The sequence below is a fragment of the Camarhynchus parvulus genome, chromosome 2 (genome assembly GCF_901933205.1).
Source record: "Camarhynchus parvulus chromosome 2, STF_HiC, whole genome shotgun sequence".
NCBI classification, from domain to species: domain Eukaryota; kingdom Metazoa; phylum Chordata; class Aves; order Passeriformes; family Thraupidae; genus Camarhynchus; species Camarhynchus parvulus.
This window is the reverse complement of record NC_044572.1, coordinates 42,591,638-42,610,220: the sequence shown is the minus strand read 5'-3', so window position 1 is coordinate 42,610,220 and position 18,583 is coordinate 42,591,638. Positions and strand designations below refer to the sequence as shown.

The 18,583-nt window shown below is 46.1% G+C and overlaps 1 protein-coding gene across 1 annotated transcript; it reads left to right on the top strand.

Annotated features, from left to right (window-relative positions):
• The first annotated feature begins 2,974 nt into the window (after nucleotides 1-2,974).
• RPL14 (ribosomal protein L14) lies at nucleotides 2,975-7,244 on the top strand. Its single transcript, XM_030943925.1, has 6 exons — nucleotides 2,975-3,053; nucleotides 3,735-3,836; nucleotides 4,432-4,526; nucleotides 5,932-6,031; nucleotides 6,394-6,447; nucleotides 6,986-7,244. The coding sequence occupies exons 1-6, from the start codon at nucleotides 3,051-3,053 to the stop codon at nucleotides 7,166-7,168; spliced, it is 537 nt and encodes a 178-aa protein (XP_030799785.1). The 5' UTR covers nucleotides 2,975-3,050; the 3' UTR covers nucleotides 7,169-7,244.
• The last annotated feature ends 11,339 nt before the right edge of the window (nucleotides 7,245-18,583 follow it).

The window sequence follows — 18,583 nt, the reverse complement described above, 5'->3', positions numbered from 1 at the left end:
AAGAAAGTGTAATAAACTGTCACCCCCTCTCAGGAGTTTTGAGCCTGTCTCTAAACAGATCTATATCTTTTAGACCATGGAGACCCCAAAACACCTCTGGTCTGGTACATAAGATTGGCTTTGGAGGTATAACAAAATACTTTCACACTTTAGTAAATGAACCTAAATTTAAATATCTCATAGTTGCCTCCAGAAGACACTAGAGTTTTCAGTGTCCTTTTCTAACTTTCACAGAAATGCTTTTTGTGGTTTTTCATACTGAAACCCTGACCTGCATACCCCACATATTGTTGGTCTCACACAGTGGCAGTCCGTACTGATCTGACAGGTATGCATTATTTCAGCTGCATAGACAGAGTCTCAGATCTGGACATTCCATTAACATGTTAAGCCCTTCTTTCAAGGCCAAGAGGAACAGGAGCCAGTCTCCAGGCCAGCAAAACACCTTTTCTGTGTGGGTTCAGGAACATATTGCTGGAGCTGCAGTCATGGCTCTAGTGCCTTGGTCAGCCTCTGCACTGTCCTTCAGCAGCGCTGGGATCCCCCTGGCAGGTGCTTCTGTCAAACATTCAGACTCCTGAGCTTTCCTGCTGCTGCCTTCATGCAGCAAACAGCTGCCTTCCTTGAAAGCCCAGCCATTCTTCCCCAAACCTCACACTCCCCTAAATCTTAGGACTCTCTCAGCTTCATCTATTCCCAGTATTGATCAGGGGATAGATAGGAGAACAGTGGCCAGTATTTTTACCCATAAAAAATGTTTTTAATTTCACTCTTTTGTTTCTGTATCGCCTTCTTACTTATGTTTGGTTGTGGGGTTGGGGTTTTGTTTTCTTTTGTGCTTTTTTCATAAGCTGACAGATGATTTGAAGGGAACTAAATATCTTTTTAAATGAGAAAAAGAAAAAAGTGATTTTTCAAGCAGATCAATAAGGCTTTGTCCCTTCTCTATTGATATACTGCTAAGTCTTGTCAGTCTTACTGGAGCAGCAATGAGGTAAAAGGTATTTTTATTATACGACGATGAAGAGCTCTGTGGCATCAAAGTTATATCTGATAAAGTGTAAAATTGACTTCACAGTGCAGGGACATTACAGAGGCTGGCAAGAGATATTTTGTGTGATGGATCTGTAACTGCAGCTATGGGTGAAAAAAACTCAGCTGGATGAGAGAATTAAAATGTTTTCTTGTGTTGCCAAATTTCAGTGGAAAATTGTACTCTGGAATATTTACTTGCCCAACAAAACATTTGCTTTTGAGTGGCAGGGCCATTCAGATGTGGTTTTACACAAATGGAACACACTTGGAAGTTGGTCTCTGTAGAGCTGGCAGCTAAAGAACAAGTAAATTTGTTCAAAAACCATTTGGACTTCCAGATGTACTTGGATAGGCCCAGTATCTGTTCAAAGAATCAAATTCCCCCTGTGAATCACCTGTTTTGGTATTTTAGCAGTTCCCTAGTGTCACCAGGATACCCCATTGTACCTCTCCTGGCAGTTTCAGGTGGGAAAGCTGAACTTCCAGCCAAGCAGCTTCAGTGACCACAGCCAACTCCTTCCCCAGGTGTGAGCTGGAACCAGATCAACAGGCCAGACCCCTGTCCTGCTGTCTAGAACTGAAAGGATCTCTGGGAGAGACAGGGAAGTTGACAATACTTGGGAATGTGTACAAACCAGAGATTATTTATCTTTTTACCCTCTTCAGTGCCTGCTTATGAAGATCAATAAAATTGTGAAAAATTAAGCCAAGCAGACTTTTTATTTTTAGTGTGTTTCCCCCCCCCCCAGTATTTTCATGCTGGTAGAAAAGCTATTGTTAATAGAGAGGGAAGAAATGTTGTTCTAGGGGGTGGAAATTTGCAAGCTGCAAAACTGATCCAGGTTCTGAAGTGGACAGGACTTATTATCTCCTGAATGCCGTATTCTCAGCAAGAAAATCCTGATGGTTAAGACACTCTTCTTTTTATTTTTTATATATATATATATATATACACATGCATATATAAAAGCTGCCTGTTTCACTGATAAAGTCTCCTTTCCTGCTGATTAGGTTTGAAATTTGTGGGTTTTTCCCCCCAGCCAGCAACCAAGCCCCAGGCGGCCGCTCGCTCACTCCCCCAAAAGCAGGATCAGGGTGAGAATGGAAGGGTAAGAGCTGGAAAACTCATGAGTTGAGATAAAGACAGTTTAATAGGGAAAGCAAAAACCACACACACAAATAAATAAAACCAAATAATTAATTCATTGTTCCTCATGGGCAGCTGCTGCTCAGCCACCTCCAGGAGAGCAGGGCTCCATCATACATGGTGGTGACTTCGGGACACAAACGCCATCACTCCAAATGTCTCCCACTTCCTCCTTCTTCCCCCTACGTTATAAACTGAGCATGATGTCGTAAAGCCCAGAATATCCCTTTGGTCACTCTGGGTCACCTGTCCCAGTTGTGCCTCCTCTCAACCTCCCAAACTGCCCCCCAAATTCCCAGCCAGTGTGGCAGTATGGAAAGCAGAAAAGGCCTTGGTTCTGTGCAAGCCCTGCTCAGCAACAACAAACATATCAACCCTCTGTACAGCACAAATCCAAAACACAGCTCCACACAGGTCACTGTGAAGAAAGCCAACTCTAGCAGCCGAAAGCAGCACGAAGTGTACAAGCCCTCACACCAAGAGCGTTCTGACTTCTGTCAGTCTCGGCGTGTCCCACACTGCGCAGCGCAGGCTGGGCGGCGGAGCACCCCAGAGAGGCACAGCTTAATGCAGTGCCTATGGAGGAGGGCAGGACCTGCAGGCGGTGAGAGAAGAACTGATTCTCCTGGAAAAGACCGCCTGCCACCGTACAGTCCGACAGACGGACACACGGTCAGGACACCTGTGACAGGAATGGGAAGGGACGGGCGCCCTGACGCCACAGCGCATGCGCGCGGCGGAGCCACGGCCACGCGGAGCGCGCGTCCCCGCGGCCGCCCCGTCCCGCCCCGCGCAGGCGCAGCGGCGGCGCCTCGGCGGCTTCCGGGCGCGTTGGGGCCGCCCCGCCCTCTCTGCTGCCGCCGCCATCATGGTACGTGCGGCCATGCCCCGCTCCGCCGGCCCCGCCGCTTCCCGCCGCTTCCCGCCGCGTCCCCTGCCGCCCCAGCGCTCTCGCCCGCGCCTCCCTGCGCCGGCACTCGCGGCGGCGGCGGCGGGGATCCCGCGCCCGCCTCAGCCGCGCTGGGCCGGGGCCGCGCTCCGCGTGTTGTGCGGGCTCGGGCAGGGCCGGGCTCGGAGCGCGGCGGGAGCGCGGCCGCTGTGCTCAAGCGTGGGGGTTTCGTGCGGTCCGAAAGCTTTCCAGGAGCTGAAGGGAACTTAGAGGAAGGATGGGGTAGGACTGTATGCAGGAGCATGTGGTGATGGGGCAGCGGGGATGGCTTCAAACCGAAAGAGAGTAGGTTTAGATTAGATGGTAGGAAATAATTCTTTACTGTGGGGTTGTTGAAGCACTGGAACAGGTTGTGCAGAGAAATTGTGGATTCCCCATCCCTAGAATTTTTGAAAACCTGGATGGAGCTCTGAGGAACCTGGTGAAGTGGAAGATGTCCCTGCCCACGGCAGGGGGTTGGGACTAGGTGATCTTTGAGGTCTCTGTCCAACCCAAACCACTCTGTGATTTTTTTGGGAGCTCTTTAAAGGCTCTCAGAGCCTTGAATCTGAAGATGGCCTTGGGTGTGTTCTCGCCTAACTCTGTGCATTCCTACCCTCCCAGGTGTTCAAGCGCTTCGTGGAGATCGGCAGAGTTGCCTTCATCTCCTTCGGGCCACACGCTGGCAAGCTGGTGGCCATCGTGGATGTTATTGACCAAAATAGGGTAAGTTGTGAGTGCTGCCCCTGGATTTCCTCCTTTCTGCCCTAACAGAGGCTTGTATGCTAAGGCTGTGTGTATTGACTTCAATAGAAATTCTGTTTTCAAATAAGCAATTGACAGAAGGATAGGATTTAGCAGCTGTTGTGTTTGATACCTTTAGGAGCATGCTTTTGCCTGCCAGCAAGTGATACATCCCCATCTCTGCTGTGTTTCCATGGTGTAGAAGTGGACAAGCGATGTCTGTTGGAATCTAAACTTATTAATTAAATGGCATTAATGTATGTGTAAAGTGACTATTTGGGCTAGGGGACTCTTCCTGTTCACATCTTAGTTTTGTCTGCCTTTTATTTTTTTTAATTCAGGTGTTTTGGTTTTTTTTTTCTTCTTTGATCAAAGGCAGGCCTTTAAAATTCTTGCTGTAAAGCTAGGGTTGTACAGGCAAGATTTAACAATCTCCACTTCTGTCTGCATAATATGTATTTCAGTTTGGGATGAGTGTTGTCAAGATACTGTTCATACATTATTAGGAAGCAGCTGTGTGAATCACATGCAGTGAGAAATCTGCTGCAAACCCCCCACATTTGTTTCCCTTTTTCAGGCACTGGTGGATGGCCCCTGCAGTGGTGTCAGGAGGCAGGCCATGCCCTTCAAGTGCATGCAGCTGACTGACTTTGTCCTGAAGTTCCCACACAGGTGAGCTGTCATCTTTCTTGACTTGTGTAAGAAAACCCATGTTGTCACTTGATGGCTGATCCTTGCTACGTCTAGAAGGTTCAAACTCTAGTGGATAAACAGTAAAAATTTGGCGTGCTGTGATATCATAGTTGGATGTACTGAGGTTTTCATTGCCAGTGTTGGCTGATAGCTGCTGTTCAGGAGCAGAGGAAGTCTCACGGCAGTCAAGGCATCTCACAGGTAGTTCTGTGGTGGATGGTGTGGGGAAAAGCAGTGTAAATGCTGCTGCAGCTTTGCTTTTGCTACTGCTTCAGTCACCTTCAGACATTAAATAGGCTCCCTGCTTGCAGAACTACACTAGGATTGTAGGAGGCTGAACTCATTCTGTTCTTTTAGCTCAGTTAATGTGTGCATTTCTGTAATTTCGAATCAGAAAAGGGCCGTGCTTCTGATCCTCAAGCAGTGCTAGGAGCAGCTGCTCATTAGAACAGTGAGGTGGCTTGGGAGCAGATCCCAGAGGTCCATGGTCAGTGGCACAGGGTCTGGTTGGTGGCCTGTCACCTGTGGTGTCGCCCAAGGTTCAATACTGGGCCCAGTATTGTTTAACTTACTCATCAGGGACTTGGATGAAGGGGCAGATGCCTCCTCAGCAGGTTTCATTGATGACACAAAGCTGGGAGGAGTGGCTGTATCCCAGAGCACTGTGCTGCCATTCAAAAGGATCTCAACAGGTTGAAGAGACGGGCAGAGAGGAAGCTTTGGAAGTTCTACAAGGACAAGTGCAGGGTCCTGCACCTGTGGAACAAGAATCCCGAACACCTGTACAGGCTTGAGGCCAGCTTGCTGGAAAGAGCTCTGCAGACAAGGACCTGAGGGTCCTGGTGGCAACAAGCTGTCCCTGAGCCAGCAGTGTCCTGGGGCCATTAGGAGGAGTGAAGCCAGCAGGGTGAGGGAGGTGATCCTACTCTGGTGAGGCCACACCTGGAGTGCTGTGTCCAGTTCTGGGCTCCTCAGGACAAGAGAGGTGTGGATCTCCTGGAGCTCAGGTGACTGAGCACTGAGCAGGTAGCCCAGAGAGGTGGTGGAGTCTCCCTCACTGGAGATACTCAGGAATCCTCTGGACACAGTCCTGTGCTGTGTGCTCTGGGATGGCCCTGCTTGAGCGGGGAGGTTGGAGTTGGTGACCCTGCTGTGGTTCCTTCCAACCTGACCCATTCTGTGATTCTGTCAGTTCTAGCACAGCACTTATTCAACAGAATGTTAATTAGGCCACAGAGATGCATGTGACATTGACTTGAAATAAGGAGTCTGAAGTAACATAGTGGAGTCATCTTCCCTTGAATGAAATTTGGGAGGCCAGCATCAGGGAGAACTTTTTTTTAATAAAGACTGTGAATATGATTTTGTGACTGTTCCCACACAGCGCTCGTCAGAAGTGTGTGCGACTTGCCTGGGAGAAGGAAAATATAAATGAGAAGTGGTCGGCAACAAGATGGGCAAAGAAGATTGAGGCCCGAGAAAAGGTAACAGTGTTTCACTGAACAAGCAGTACATATACTGCTTCTGCTTTGTAAAATTAGGTGCCGTCTAAAGGCTGCACGTTTTCAGTAGCTAGCTAGGATTAAAGGTAGACAAGGCATAGAGTTTTAATTTACCAGCTTAAACATCTTCTATTTTAACAGTTCATGGGGTTTTGTTCAGTTGTTTCTGTAACAGCCTCTTTTTCCTGCATCCTGCGATGGTGCAAAGGCCTTAAATTGTGAGCTAGTTCCAGAAGTGCAGCTAAACATCGTTTGGAGATGATCAGTTACTTTGGGAATGCTTTGGAATGCTGAGTTGTACTACTTGCATATTATCAGTTTCATGACTGATTGTTTTCACACAGAAAGCCAAAATGACTGACTTTGATCGCTACAAGGTGATGAAAGCAAAGAAAATGGTAAGTGTTTGAGTGCTGCTTCTTCATGGGGTTAATGCTTGTAGCTTTCACTTCAGAGTCACATCCAGTATTAGTAGCTTACTTTCAGCTGGCTTGGGTTATGGGATGATACTGTGGGTGTGAATGCCTTGAATTTTCCATGGTTTTTAGTATTTCACCACTTTGTCTTCTGTAGTTGGTCAGGCTTGAACTTGTATAATCCATGTGTCAGTCCTCCCAAGTTACAGCTGAGGATGGAATTGCCAGCTGATAAAATCAAATATTCTGGATAGGTAGCTGTTAGTATTTCATCTTCTAATGAAAATCATTACACATGAAATACTGAGATGCCTGAGCTACCAGCCAGAATGATAATGTCCACTTGGTAGATTAGAACAGTTTTAGGTGGAATTTGACATTTCAGATACAGTGCATGGTTAAAGGGTGATAATGAAAAGAGGCAGAATCTGAAAGCTTAGAATTTGTATTAAGGCACAGTATTTGAACTCTTGCTCTTCTCATGCTGATGAACTGTAAACATTTTCTTTTTTTTTAACAGAGGAACAGAATCATCAAGCATGAAATGAAGAAGCTCCAGAGGATCGCTGCTAAAAAAGCCAAGAAGCCTGGGAAGCCAGGGAAGGCAGAGAAGGCACCAAAGGGCAAAAAGCCAGAGAAGGCACCCAAGGCTAAGAAGCCAGAGAAGGCACCAGCACCGAAGGCACAGAAGGCACAGAAATAAAATGAACTTCTCATTATGTGTAACTCTGTGTCCTTGTTCTAATTTTGAAATTACAAACATTTGATTTAAATTTAAATCATACGTTTGTTTTTATTTCTAACCAAGAGTGGTTGTCTGTCTCATTTTTTAATGTCCAAGTGTTGGATTCTAGTATTCCCCAGGAACATGCAGAAATGCTTTTGCCATGCTGTGCCCAGTACTTGGTACACAATGCCAGTTGAAATAATTGCATTTCCAGTTATTTGAAGTAGGTCAGATCCTGACATTTAAAAGCAGTCTGCTATTGGAATTGGTTGGGAATGTACAGTGTTACTTGCAAAATCTTGAGTGCAGAATACATGAAAATAACCACACTAATGGTTCTGTATAAATTCAGGCATATGCTGAAAGGATGTACTCTGGTAAGAACTAATTTCCACTATTTAATCAAAACCATCAAGTAAAAGGGACCATGACCTAAAAATTAGCTCATCTGAAACACTGAACTGCGCAGTTTAGCCTTTGCATTGGAGAATAATGTTTACAAATTTCAGCGTCGGCATCCATGTAATTTCCTGTGTTTCCTCCTGTAGTTTCTTGGCAGGAGATACATTTTTTTCACATTGATTGGAGAAATCTTGTGAAGTCTGAGGTATCTGGTAATTTAAAAGCAAATTACTTTCTCGGTCAAATATAAATTGAAGGAGGAAGTATCTATTTTAAACAACTAAGGTTGTGACACCTTTATATTGTCATATACATACCCAAATATATGTTGTCAAATACACTGATTAGGATATATTGCTAGAAATGTGTGCTTTAACTATATGGTTAGTGCTGCATTATTTCAGCCAGCATTAGGCATACCCAAACACTTAGAAGAATACAGTGTTGTCTTGAGCTATTTACATACCCTTGGAAATACAGAGTTCAAGCACATGGTTGATAGGAAGGGATAGAGCTGCTAAGAAAAAAAAAAGAAATTATGCAAATTGGGACTAAAAGCCATGTTCAAGTGTCTGGAGACCTTGATTTTAAATTGGATTTTGAAGTGATTAAATCCACCTACTCTGAAACTCTTAACTTGACAGTAACTTCAGAGTTTTATCAACCTGGAGGTCCTTTAAGGTGAAAGATTTGTCCCTTAGGGTTCTTGATTTTTTTATGTACTACTGTTAAGCTTGGTTATATAAGACTGAGGGGAAAAAATTGTAAAAGTGCCTGTACAGAAAATAGATGTGCCTTCAATCATAAGGAGCTCAGAAATGCTGCTTCTACAGCATTTACTAGTTTTTAAAGGTACTGTCTTCCCCAGAACATCTTTGCCTATGACTGCAGTTTATCCAGTGTTTTCATTCCTACTACTCTGCAGCTGTTGAGGCAGCTGAAATGTTTCTAGGATACAAGGTGTACAGTAATCCCTGGGAGCTGTGATTGTGCTGGAGAGCAACCTGGTAGAGGTATAAAACACATGTAGAGGGTGGTGTCTGTCCTAGCACTGCCACAAGAGTGGAGCATTAAAGATTTAGGCACTGCTGGGGGGAGAGAGTGTTCTGTGCCTTAAAGCTGGGCTCTGTAACACCACACCTAACAAGCAGTATTTCTGTTAACTGTTTTTTTACAATTTGGCCAAAAGGGGGAGAGAGCAATAACAGAATAGATCAGGTTTCGGTACCTGCACTGTGCATTTCTGACTGGGTGTTCCCTGTGAGCAGCATCTGGTGCTCCTTTCAGCAACTCATGAACCTTTCTGAAATCTGTATTGTGGGCGAACCGCCTTCCTTTCAGTCCATGGGCATTGTCCAGCCCTCGGGGCTGGTTCTTCCTTTTTGTAATGCTACTGGGGAGACGAAGAACTGCAGGAGTGCAGTTTATTTCTGAAGGTCACCACACGATGGCAACGTTAGCTCTTCATAAAGTTGTTCTGAGGCCAGGCAATTGTGCTGCCTTCCCTTGCAAGGAATGGTGCCAAACAAAAAGGATGGCACAAACACTTGAGAGCACTGGATGTGTTTAGCCAGTTCTTCACTTTGCCTTTATAGTGTACTTTGCTGGACTATGGATATGCTACTTATTTTGCTTTGTGGAGCTGAGCATAGATAAATGGGATCTGCTGTTTAGAAAGAGCTTGAAGTGAAGTCCCTGTGCTTGTTTTCTGGTATCACTTCATGCAGAATGTGTAGTGGGCTTGCTGGGGGCAGAGCGGGGCATTTACCCCATCCCTGCGATCAGCAGGTAATTGTTACTCCTAAACCACTACCAGTACTTGGCAAACCCAGTTCTAATCTCTGTGCTGCAAAGTCTGGGAGACGTGAACAATTCCTGGAGTAGGATTGGACCCCTTGGCATGATCTGTAGTTAAAAGGTGTAAAATCTGTTATTACCATGAACCAGCCACAGTTCTGTGCCAACTGATTTGCTGGTGATGAATATTCTTCTTGAAAAATGCTGTATTTGCACTCTTTTGTTTCTTGACTAGCATGTCTGTTACTGTGTTTGGCATCTGAATGTGTTTCAATTTTTTTTCATTGAGATGTAATAGACCTGAAAGAGAAATCTCTGCATTTACTGATTGACTTGTGACAAATCTGGTCTAATTTATAGCCCTATTTATTTTGTCTTGCTTCAATTATAGTGCCTCTTAAATGTTTCCAGCCCCATAAGGATTCTTTGCTTTTCTCCTGTGCACACTGCTAAAGTGTCTCTGAAAGCTCCACGTGCCTGTCTTTTATCAACATGAAGGGGTGCTAATTTCTATTCACAGCATTATTGGTATATGAGTAAATACAGCTTGCAAGGAAGTGGTAAGTGGAGCAAATTACAGGGATGACTGTGTGGTCTACTCATTTAAGGTCTTCAGCTTTTTGTTATTTCATTCTATAATTCTGGGGGGATGGAGGGGGGCTAGGTTGGTTTGTTTGGGGGTTTAATTTGGGAATTTTTAATGTTGTTTTGAGTTTGAAGTTGCATGTACTATTGTCACACTCAGGTACTTTTGATTTTGTACTGGGATTTCCTCCACTGAAGCAGCAAGATCAGCTTTTACCAGTTTGATTTTGTACTGGGATTTCCTCCACTGAAGCAGCAAGATCGGCTTTTACCAGTTTAAACACGACATCCCTGGTTGTCCTGCACTCCTTTTCCCTGCCTTGACACAGGCCCTGTGGGTACTGGTGGTGTGCCCACTCCCTTTTCCCTGCACAAACTTCATTCCAGGGGCCTGTGCAACTTTCAGTTCATGGTGCCCTTAAGTGGGAATGTGGCCCAACCTTCACTTTGTGCAACTGTTCCCTGTATTATATTCTTGGTTTAGATAAACAAAGAGTTGCTCATCTTTTCTTCATCTCCCTTTCAGAGATGGTAAAACTGAGGGGGGTCCAGGAAAGTCTTTCTGACAAACTCTTTACCTCTCCCATAAGCTTTCAGACTACTATATGCATCCAAATTAGGGAAGCCTTCCACCTGCAGTCAGCTATTTGTGCTGGTCACCAACATAAAAATTATGTCATTGCCACCAGCACAGAGCCACTTCCTCCTTCCTAAAGTGCATTGACCCAGTTCTGGTTATAGGAGAAGTACTTCATAACATTTCCCTGGTGATCCCTGGTTCGAGGATATTTTTTAGGGTTATTAATTCTATAATTGTTCCTCACACATAGTGAGGAGAGGCCCTGACCTGCTCATCATGGCCCTCAGCAGAGCTGAGCTCTTCCCTTGCATCCACTTTGGGCTGCTGGTGGGGTGCAAGTGGTGTTTCAGAGCCCTGGTAAAGGTTCATGTGGCAGGATCTTATCAGGAAGCTCTGCCCTGATGAAAATGAGAGATACTTCAGAAAAGTAGTGGTGTGCATATTTAAATAGCATGAAAGAATATTAGCTTTGAGATCTGCTGGAGCTTTACCTGAGGACACATAGCGGGAGAGCACAACATCTGAATATTTTTCACAATAACCCACCAGCCAAGACTTCTCATTGCCGTTGTTTGAGCCTTCTGTTTACAAAGGAAGGGGCCACTGCTAGCTGTGTTATTGTCACAGTCAGGTGCTATGTAAAAATGTTCTAAAGAAGAGATGGAAAAGAGGATTGAGGGTTTTTTCCTTCTTCCTTCTCTCCCTCCCTGGAATCCCTGAATAACTTTACAGGGAGGGGTTTTTTCCATGTTTATCCTTTATTTCTACTGCTTGTCTCATTCACATTGCACATGTGAGTCTTAGCTCATCCTAGAAGTCTCTGTGGATAATGCAAAAAAAGTCAGAGTTCACGGCATAATGAAATAAATGAAGTCTGACTAGCTGAAAGTGGCATCATTTTTGCTCCGCTTGCTTGAAGCATTTTTCAAGGTCCAGGGAGAGGCTGACAAGCTGCTGCTGTTGATGATGCATGCAGATCCTCATCCCAGATGTGAGCAGGCTTCCTCAACTCCTAGACACCTGATTGTGACCTTGGAAGGAAGGATGCTCATACTGGATATGCCAGGTCTCCGCTGGCAGTACAGCAGGTCTAGAGTGGGAGGGAGAGTTGCGCTTAAATGTCAGCGCAGGCAATTGTGCCACAGGACAGTTATTCCACCAGGAGACTTAAAAGCATCCACACAATCCATGGTGCAAAATAATCTCCAGCATCCTATAGAAAATTTGGGATTGTGTGCAGAAGAAAGTCCCAGTGCCATGCCACAGGATGAGAGGGCTCAGGGTCACAGGCGCTGCCAACAATCCTGGCTGGTCACTGCTCAGACAGGAAATTCGGTGTCTTCATGGTCATTGGAAGGAGAACATGCCCAACAAGATAGACCCTGACAATCTGACCTTTCTTTCTGGCCACTCTACTCAAAACTTTCAAGAAATTCAAAATTTGGCTCCAGGGCTATTGCTTTGTACCATTAGCAGGTGATACAAAGCCATCCCTGGGGGCATGGACAGGATGAATCCTCCATGCCATTTAGTTCTCTCCTCTCTTCTCCTATGCTGCTCTACAGGGAATGACAAAGGTTCACAGCCCACTCCTGTCTGAATGTCCCCAGAACCTAATCCTCTGATTATTAGAAACCTTCTAATTGTCAACCTAAATTTATTCATGACCAATTTATAACCAGGAGGCTCCACTTCTTGCTTCCATAACTGCAGGGCTGTCAGGAAAGATTCATGAGCCCATATGTTGACCAGAGCCTGTTTTCAGCAGCCACAATTCAAAGCTCTCAGATTAAATTCTGCCTGATTGCTCCATGTGTTAATGCATCCACTTTCCCCCATCCTGGCATCACAGTGAGAGAGGACTTTCCCTGGTGCAAAGGTACACAACCAGCAGAGTGTCTTTGTGGTCCCAACTCAGGCATATGCCAATAACTCCTTCCAGGAAAAGAAACAGATTGCTTCTGCCTTGTTTTCTCTCTTTTTTTTTCTTTTCTTTTCCTTTTTTTTTTCCTTTTCTTCTTTTTTTTTTTTTTTTTTTTTGGGGGGGGGGGGTGGGGGGTGGTGTGGAAATGTTCCATGCATCAGTCTGTGTTCATTTTCCCCTGGTTTCTGTGTTATCCTGCAGGTTAGAGCTGGGGGTTTGCTGAGATGCTCTGAGGAAAATGAAGTCAGATGCTAAGCCTGATGGCCCCTGGGCTCCTGATGCTGACACACAGCAAACCCAGGAGGGCAGGCTCTGCCCCCAGGATCTGGCCTGTCCACGTGCAGAAGTAGGAATGGACCTGTGGCAAGGTCCTGGAGAGCCACAGTCACACTCAGTGGGGAGGCAGGGCACACAGCACCAGTAGCCACAAACGTGAATCTCAGGCAGCAATGCTCTGTGCTCCCACCTGGCATTCATTGTCTGTGCTGCCTTTCAGGCTTCCTGGAAGCTGCAGGGAGCTCTGGATGGTGCAGGAGACTTGTGTTCACCCTGGCCCTGTCTGTGAGGCGCAAGAGCAGGCAGGGACGAGCTGAGCTGGTCCCTGCAGAGCCCCATCACGCCTCATTTTCTCTCCCCAGGCGCCTTCACAGTAAGATGACCTTGGACAACTCCTGCTCAGGAGGCCAAGGGAATCAGCCATGAAGCTCTCTGAACCCCCCATACTAACTCTTAGTCCCTCTAAGCCCAAGTAATTTGTGCACTAACTTTGCAACTCTTCAGGAATTTTCTTCTGTAACGATACAGAGTTTCCAGTGACTTTTCCTGGCCACCTTCCATAAGGCCACTGATGCCTTAAGTTTTAGTTTTCATATTATCCAGATTCTGTGCTGCATTAGTACATAACTCTGAACTTCATATAAAGTGTTAGCAAGTTCTCCTCACAGTTTAGTTGGACAAAACAATCCTTTTCCAGCCCAAGAACCAAGGACACCATTGCAGCTTCAGGCCCAAAAAGCATAAACAAGGGCAAATTGAGGAGAGCAAACTGGGAGGATGTGACTTCATAACCTGAAGCTGTAATTGGACAATTAACCCAAATATGTAAATGGATGAAAGCTTATGAAAATGTAAAAACTCGTGACTTCTTGTCCATCTTGGTTGTAGCCTTGGCCGGGCTCTTGTTCTGCCCAAGGTGCATCCTTTGAAAGCCTTTTTAATAAATGCCTGCTTTATTCCTTTAACACTGTCTAGTCTCTGTTCTAGGCAGCCTGTCAAGGCATCAGCACAAGTGGATGGCTAGGCAAAGCCTTTGTTAAGAAGAAGTGAGGAGCTGTGAGTGTAACAATTGCCAGCTAAGGTCAAACCCATCACCTTCCCGAGGAGAGCACAGCAGCTGTGCTGGCAGGGCACATCTGGGCATCTCCAAAGCAATGGACACAGCACCCATTTTTATTTTGCAAACAGTATCATTTACAGGGACTGCTTTACATATTTAATGAGAAACTGTCTCAGCAACAGATCTCAAAATGAGACAGCGCTAAAGCTTTTACATGTGGTGAGGTGGAATTGTTCTTTATCCAACATCCTGTATTTTCAAACAGTGATCAAGTTAAGGATACACAGACACACACGCATTTATTTGCTGGTGAAGATTGCAGATGGTGCAGGATTAGTGGGATGCTAAATAATTGAGATCTGAACCTCATGATTTACATGGTGACAGTACAAAAAAAATGGTGTTTCAGATTCATTGGAGTGGTGGGGTTTGTATCTAGAAAGGAGAGAGGAAGAGGAGGAAGAGAAGATAAGGCTTTAAAAAGGGGAGATCCCTGCCTTGGGAAGGACTGGCTGGAGAGGACAGAGGTGTCTGGGGTGAAATACAGGTAGAAAATCAGTGTTGAGGTACAAGTTGTTACACCAGCTGTGGGGAGCAATGGAACCCAGTGGGATGGCACCCTGTTGGGGCACTCACATTTTGCCATCTGGAAGGTTCACCCTCTCCCATGGATTTGGGGTGCCACAACACTGCTGGACTGTCAGTGACTGTTTTCACATGGGGCTGATGTTCAATTGTTTCCAAAAGCTGGTGGGGGATGGAGGCTGAGACCCTTGGTGATGCAGGGATGTCGGCTTTTCTTGGAGGAGCAGGCTAGGAAACAGTTCCTTCTCTAATGACACAGCAAATGTCTTGGACACAGAACATGGGCAGTAAGACTTTTTTTTCGGGCTGAACATGGGAGAGCTTTAAAAATAGCCCTTAGAAATTAAAAAGAGAACCCTAACTCATTTGACTCAGCTCATGTTCTGTGAAAACAATACTGTGTTCTGACAAGCAGTTCAGAGTTTGTAGTGTTTGTCTAAAATGCTAAATTGGAGGAATGAGTAATTACCTCTGAAGGACTTAATAACTCTTTGTCCCTTCCTCCATATGCTTGTGTTTGAGTCATGACAACAAGGAGGATACAATAGGTATTTGTGGGAAGTATAAAGCCTGCGCACTCAGGGAACGTGTGGTTCCTCTGCAGATGTTATTGTTTCCTCTGGCATCTTAAACACTGCTTATAAAGGATTACTCTCCCTTCAGGATGTGACCTCTCTGCCTTTTGTCTTGAGTCAGACAAACGGTGACAAAGGCATCCCAGCAGCATTCATTTACTTTAATTACTGCATTGGGGATGTGCAGCTTCTTCAGCATATTCATGAAAATTCAGTGCATTCCATAAATGACTGGGGTGGGCTTATTTCCATGTGAACAATGAGGAAAACCTGAGATGCACGAGTCGTTCCCACACACAGTAAACTGAAAGAAATCACCCATATCCAGGTTTTTCTCTGAGTTAGGGATTCTTGCTTGTCCCCTGTAGGAATACTGATTTGGGATGTGGGTCATGGGTGCATGTCACACTTTGAACCAGATGCAAAACTCAGTTTTGCACCTTACCTGCTTCTCAGCATCTTCTGCGTCCCAGTGCCAGACCCAGTCTGAGCCCAAGTCTCTCTTCATTCTGCTTGATCCCTATTGCCTTAATTTCCCATCTCTTTCACACCTCCTCCAAAGAAAGGTTGAAGTACCAGGGTTTCCTCTACAGTTCCTTAGTAAAGCATTGAGACCCATTTCCAACAGATACAGGAGAAAGTGGGGTGGGAAGGGAAGATAAATTTGAAGGCTTTCTGAATAGCATGTTTTTAATCAGTGCTTGATAGGTATGATTTATCTGGGCAGGGTTTGGGTCTCAGAAATTCATTCAAGTTTATAATTATCTTGGCAGATGTGAAAAGTCATATTCATAGCCCCTCAAACCCATTAGAGTCTCACACTTTTCTAAAAGGAAGAAAAAACCCTTCAGCTTTACATTCTGAGAGGCAGAATTGCTTTCTGTTCCTTGACAGCTCTTGAAATCTGTTCTCTTTCCACTGCCTGTCTTTAGTTCCCAAGGGAGAAATGAATGCAGGTCCACTGGGACAGAAAGGGAAAGAAAAAAGTATTTCTGGGAGAGAAGAAAAATAATCAGCCTATTTTCACCCTTCTGCAGCAGGCATTTCTTTATGAGGACAAGCAAGTGGAAAGGCAAGTCAGGGTCTATGAAATGGAGTCAGGGTTATACCAGGAGATTTTCTGGTGCCTCCGGGGGAGTAATTTGAGGGAGCTGCTGTGGGTGCAACAGCACCTATAGCCTTCTTTGCTCTCCATTGGTTTCCTTGGATTTTGGCCTGCTCAGAGAACCCTAGGGAAAGGTCTCATCTCTCCTGTTTCCTGTCACTTGCTCCTGGCTGAGCTGGATGTGCCAGGAGATACCAGCAAAAGGAGCCACCCACACTGCTGTCCTGCGCCTTGCAATGGGGACAAAACAGCTTTTCCTCCTGCCCAAGAACAAGGCGAGAGGGATCAGGCTCAGGAGATCTTTGGTATTGGAAATTGTAGGTCTGAGCACCTGGTGAGAGGCGTGGTTGTTTTGGGGACTCGCATTTTGCCTGCAAGCTGGGTGCAGTCCCACCTCCCTGCTCTTCTCCATCTCCCTTTGCTGCCTGCATGTCTTGGGAGTTTCTTGGAGTGGGAATTGTCTCTCGTCCTGCAGAGATGGTGTCTGTCTGATTGAAGGATTGGCCTCAGGTAAGCCAGGGAAACGTCAGGGAAATCTCCATGTGGGTGAGCAGGAATGTCTGTGAGAATGTGAATCCCCTGAGAGGTGGTCAGGGGATAGCAAAGAAAAAGAAGAGAAGAAAAGCAACTTCCACTGTTCATGTATTCACTAATTTTCCAGAATGCAGTAGCAGGGATGCTACTTATGGGATCTGAGGCTGTGCTGGTGGGCTTAGCACTACCCAGCTCAGGTACAAGGTACTCACAGTCCTGTGGATTTGGGGAGTCCTGCTCAGGAAATCGTTTACAATGCACTTGCTTCTTAGGTCTGGTTTTTAAATCTGATTTTTGCACGGTGAATGTCATTAAAAAGCAGGGGAAGGAGGGGGGAAATAATTTTTTTGAAATATCATAATGTTTGTTTCAAGGCCCACTAGATTTACCCTGCTGGTTTGGCCACTGATCACCTGAGTCTGTCTGCCACAGCAGCCATCCCAGCCTGTTTCTGATGTCAAATTCCTCAGCTGTCAGGCGTGCATTTTAAAGGGTTATTTGTGGGGAGAGGCAATCCGGAGGGACCAGCCAGAGAGCTTGGCCTGTCAGTCAAGGTTTGCGGCGCTGCCGCACTGACAGGAATCATTTTGACAGAAAATTGCATCTAAATGGAATCATTTCAAAATTAAGGAAGGGAGATTAAAGCAAAGGCTTCTGAAATGAGGTGCCACTGATAAGTGGTGATGCACAGGGTTCAGCCTCTGGAGCCCTGCAGATCCCTTCCCTGGCACTCGCTCTCTCTTCGGACAGACCATCCTTGTGCCAAGGCCAACAGCGGGTTATTGCTAATTACTTCATATTGCTAATTGTATTAGAAGTGTTAGGTTATTACCTGTCCCCAGGGAATTGGCCTCAAGGGAGGTGTTTGGGGATGTTCAATGCTGCAGTGTCCAGGACAGGCAGGGGTCCATGAGGTTGGTGGTGGCAGCAAGGAGGGGTGCAGGGCTTGGTTTCTGCACCCCTTCCTCATGCCCAAGGATGGCATGGAGTGGGCTGTGCCAAAGCCAAAATCAGGAACACTGCTTTGGTGTGTAACCTTCAAAGCACTCCTTTTCTTAGCTATAGTTTTGAGTAGCAGTCGAAGGGGTAGGGAGATGTACAACATTAAAATAAGATGCACTCAGTGAAGGCCCTGGGGCGCTGGGACTGGCACAAGAGAACACTGGGCAAGGGCACTGAGGTGCCATCATTGTTTACACCCACCGTGTTGCACCACTTTGTGAAATGTCACTGTGGACTGTGCATGGTCAGTGAGCTAGAATGGGGCTTGGGGACACAGGAGCCTCCTCCTGGGTCTGCCACTACCCTCCTGTGCTGCCTTGGTCAAGTGACTTCACCCAGTTTCCCTCAGCCTCATCCTCTTCTCTTTTTAGACCACCATATCTTCTTTATAGCTGACAACAGCCTGTACTGTGCCTTTATCAGATTTTTTAAAAATACAAATATCAGTAAAGAACAATGCTGATCAATCTGGTTTGGTTTATGGTTTCCTGGAGGAGGTAGTTGCACATGTCAGGGAGCTGGAAAGCCCCCACAACTGAGACAGAGGGTGTCCTCCTGTCCCCAGGCTGGGCTGGTTGGGGCTGAAGCTGGGGAGGGGCTGCAGTAGTTGGCCATGGTGAGGCACTGATGGGTTTTGCTTGGCCACAGGCCAGAGCTGGAAGGGGAAAGTTTTATGAAAAAGAAATGCTTTGCAACCTGGCAGCTGCCTGTGCATCCTGCCTGGCCATGGAGGGCTCTTGAAATGCACTGCTTTCCAAAGCAATGCCTCCAGAGCCTCTTCTCCCAGGGGCGGGAGGAAAAGGCTCCTGGGATTCACCCTGCACCAGGTGCTGGGTGGGGGAGCTGCTCTGGGCACGGCAGGGCTCAGCAAGCTGCAGTCTGCGCTGCTGGGGGTGCTGAGGGTCCTCTTCCCTGTGCCCCTCTCCTGGCTGCCTGCAGGCACTGGGTGCCCCAGAAAAACAGATG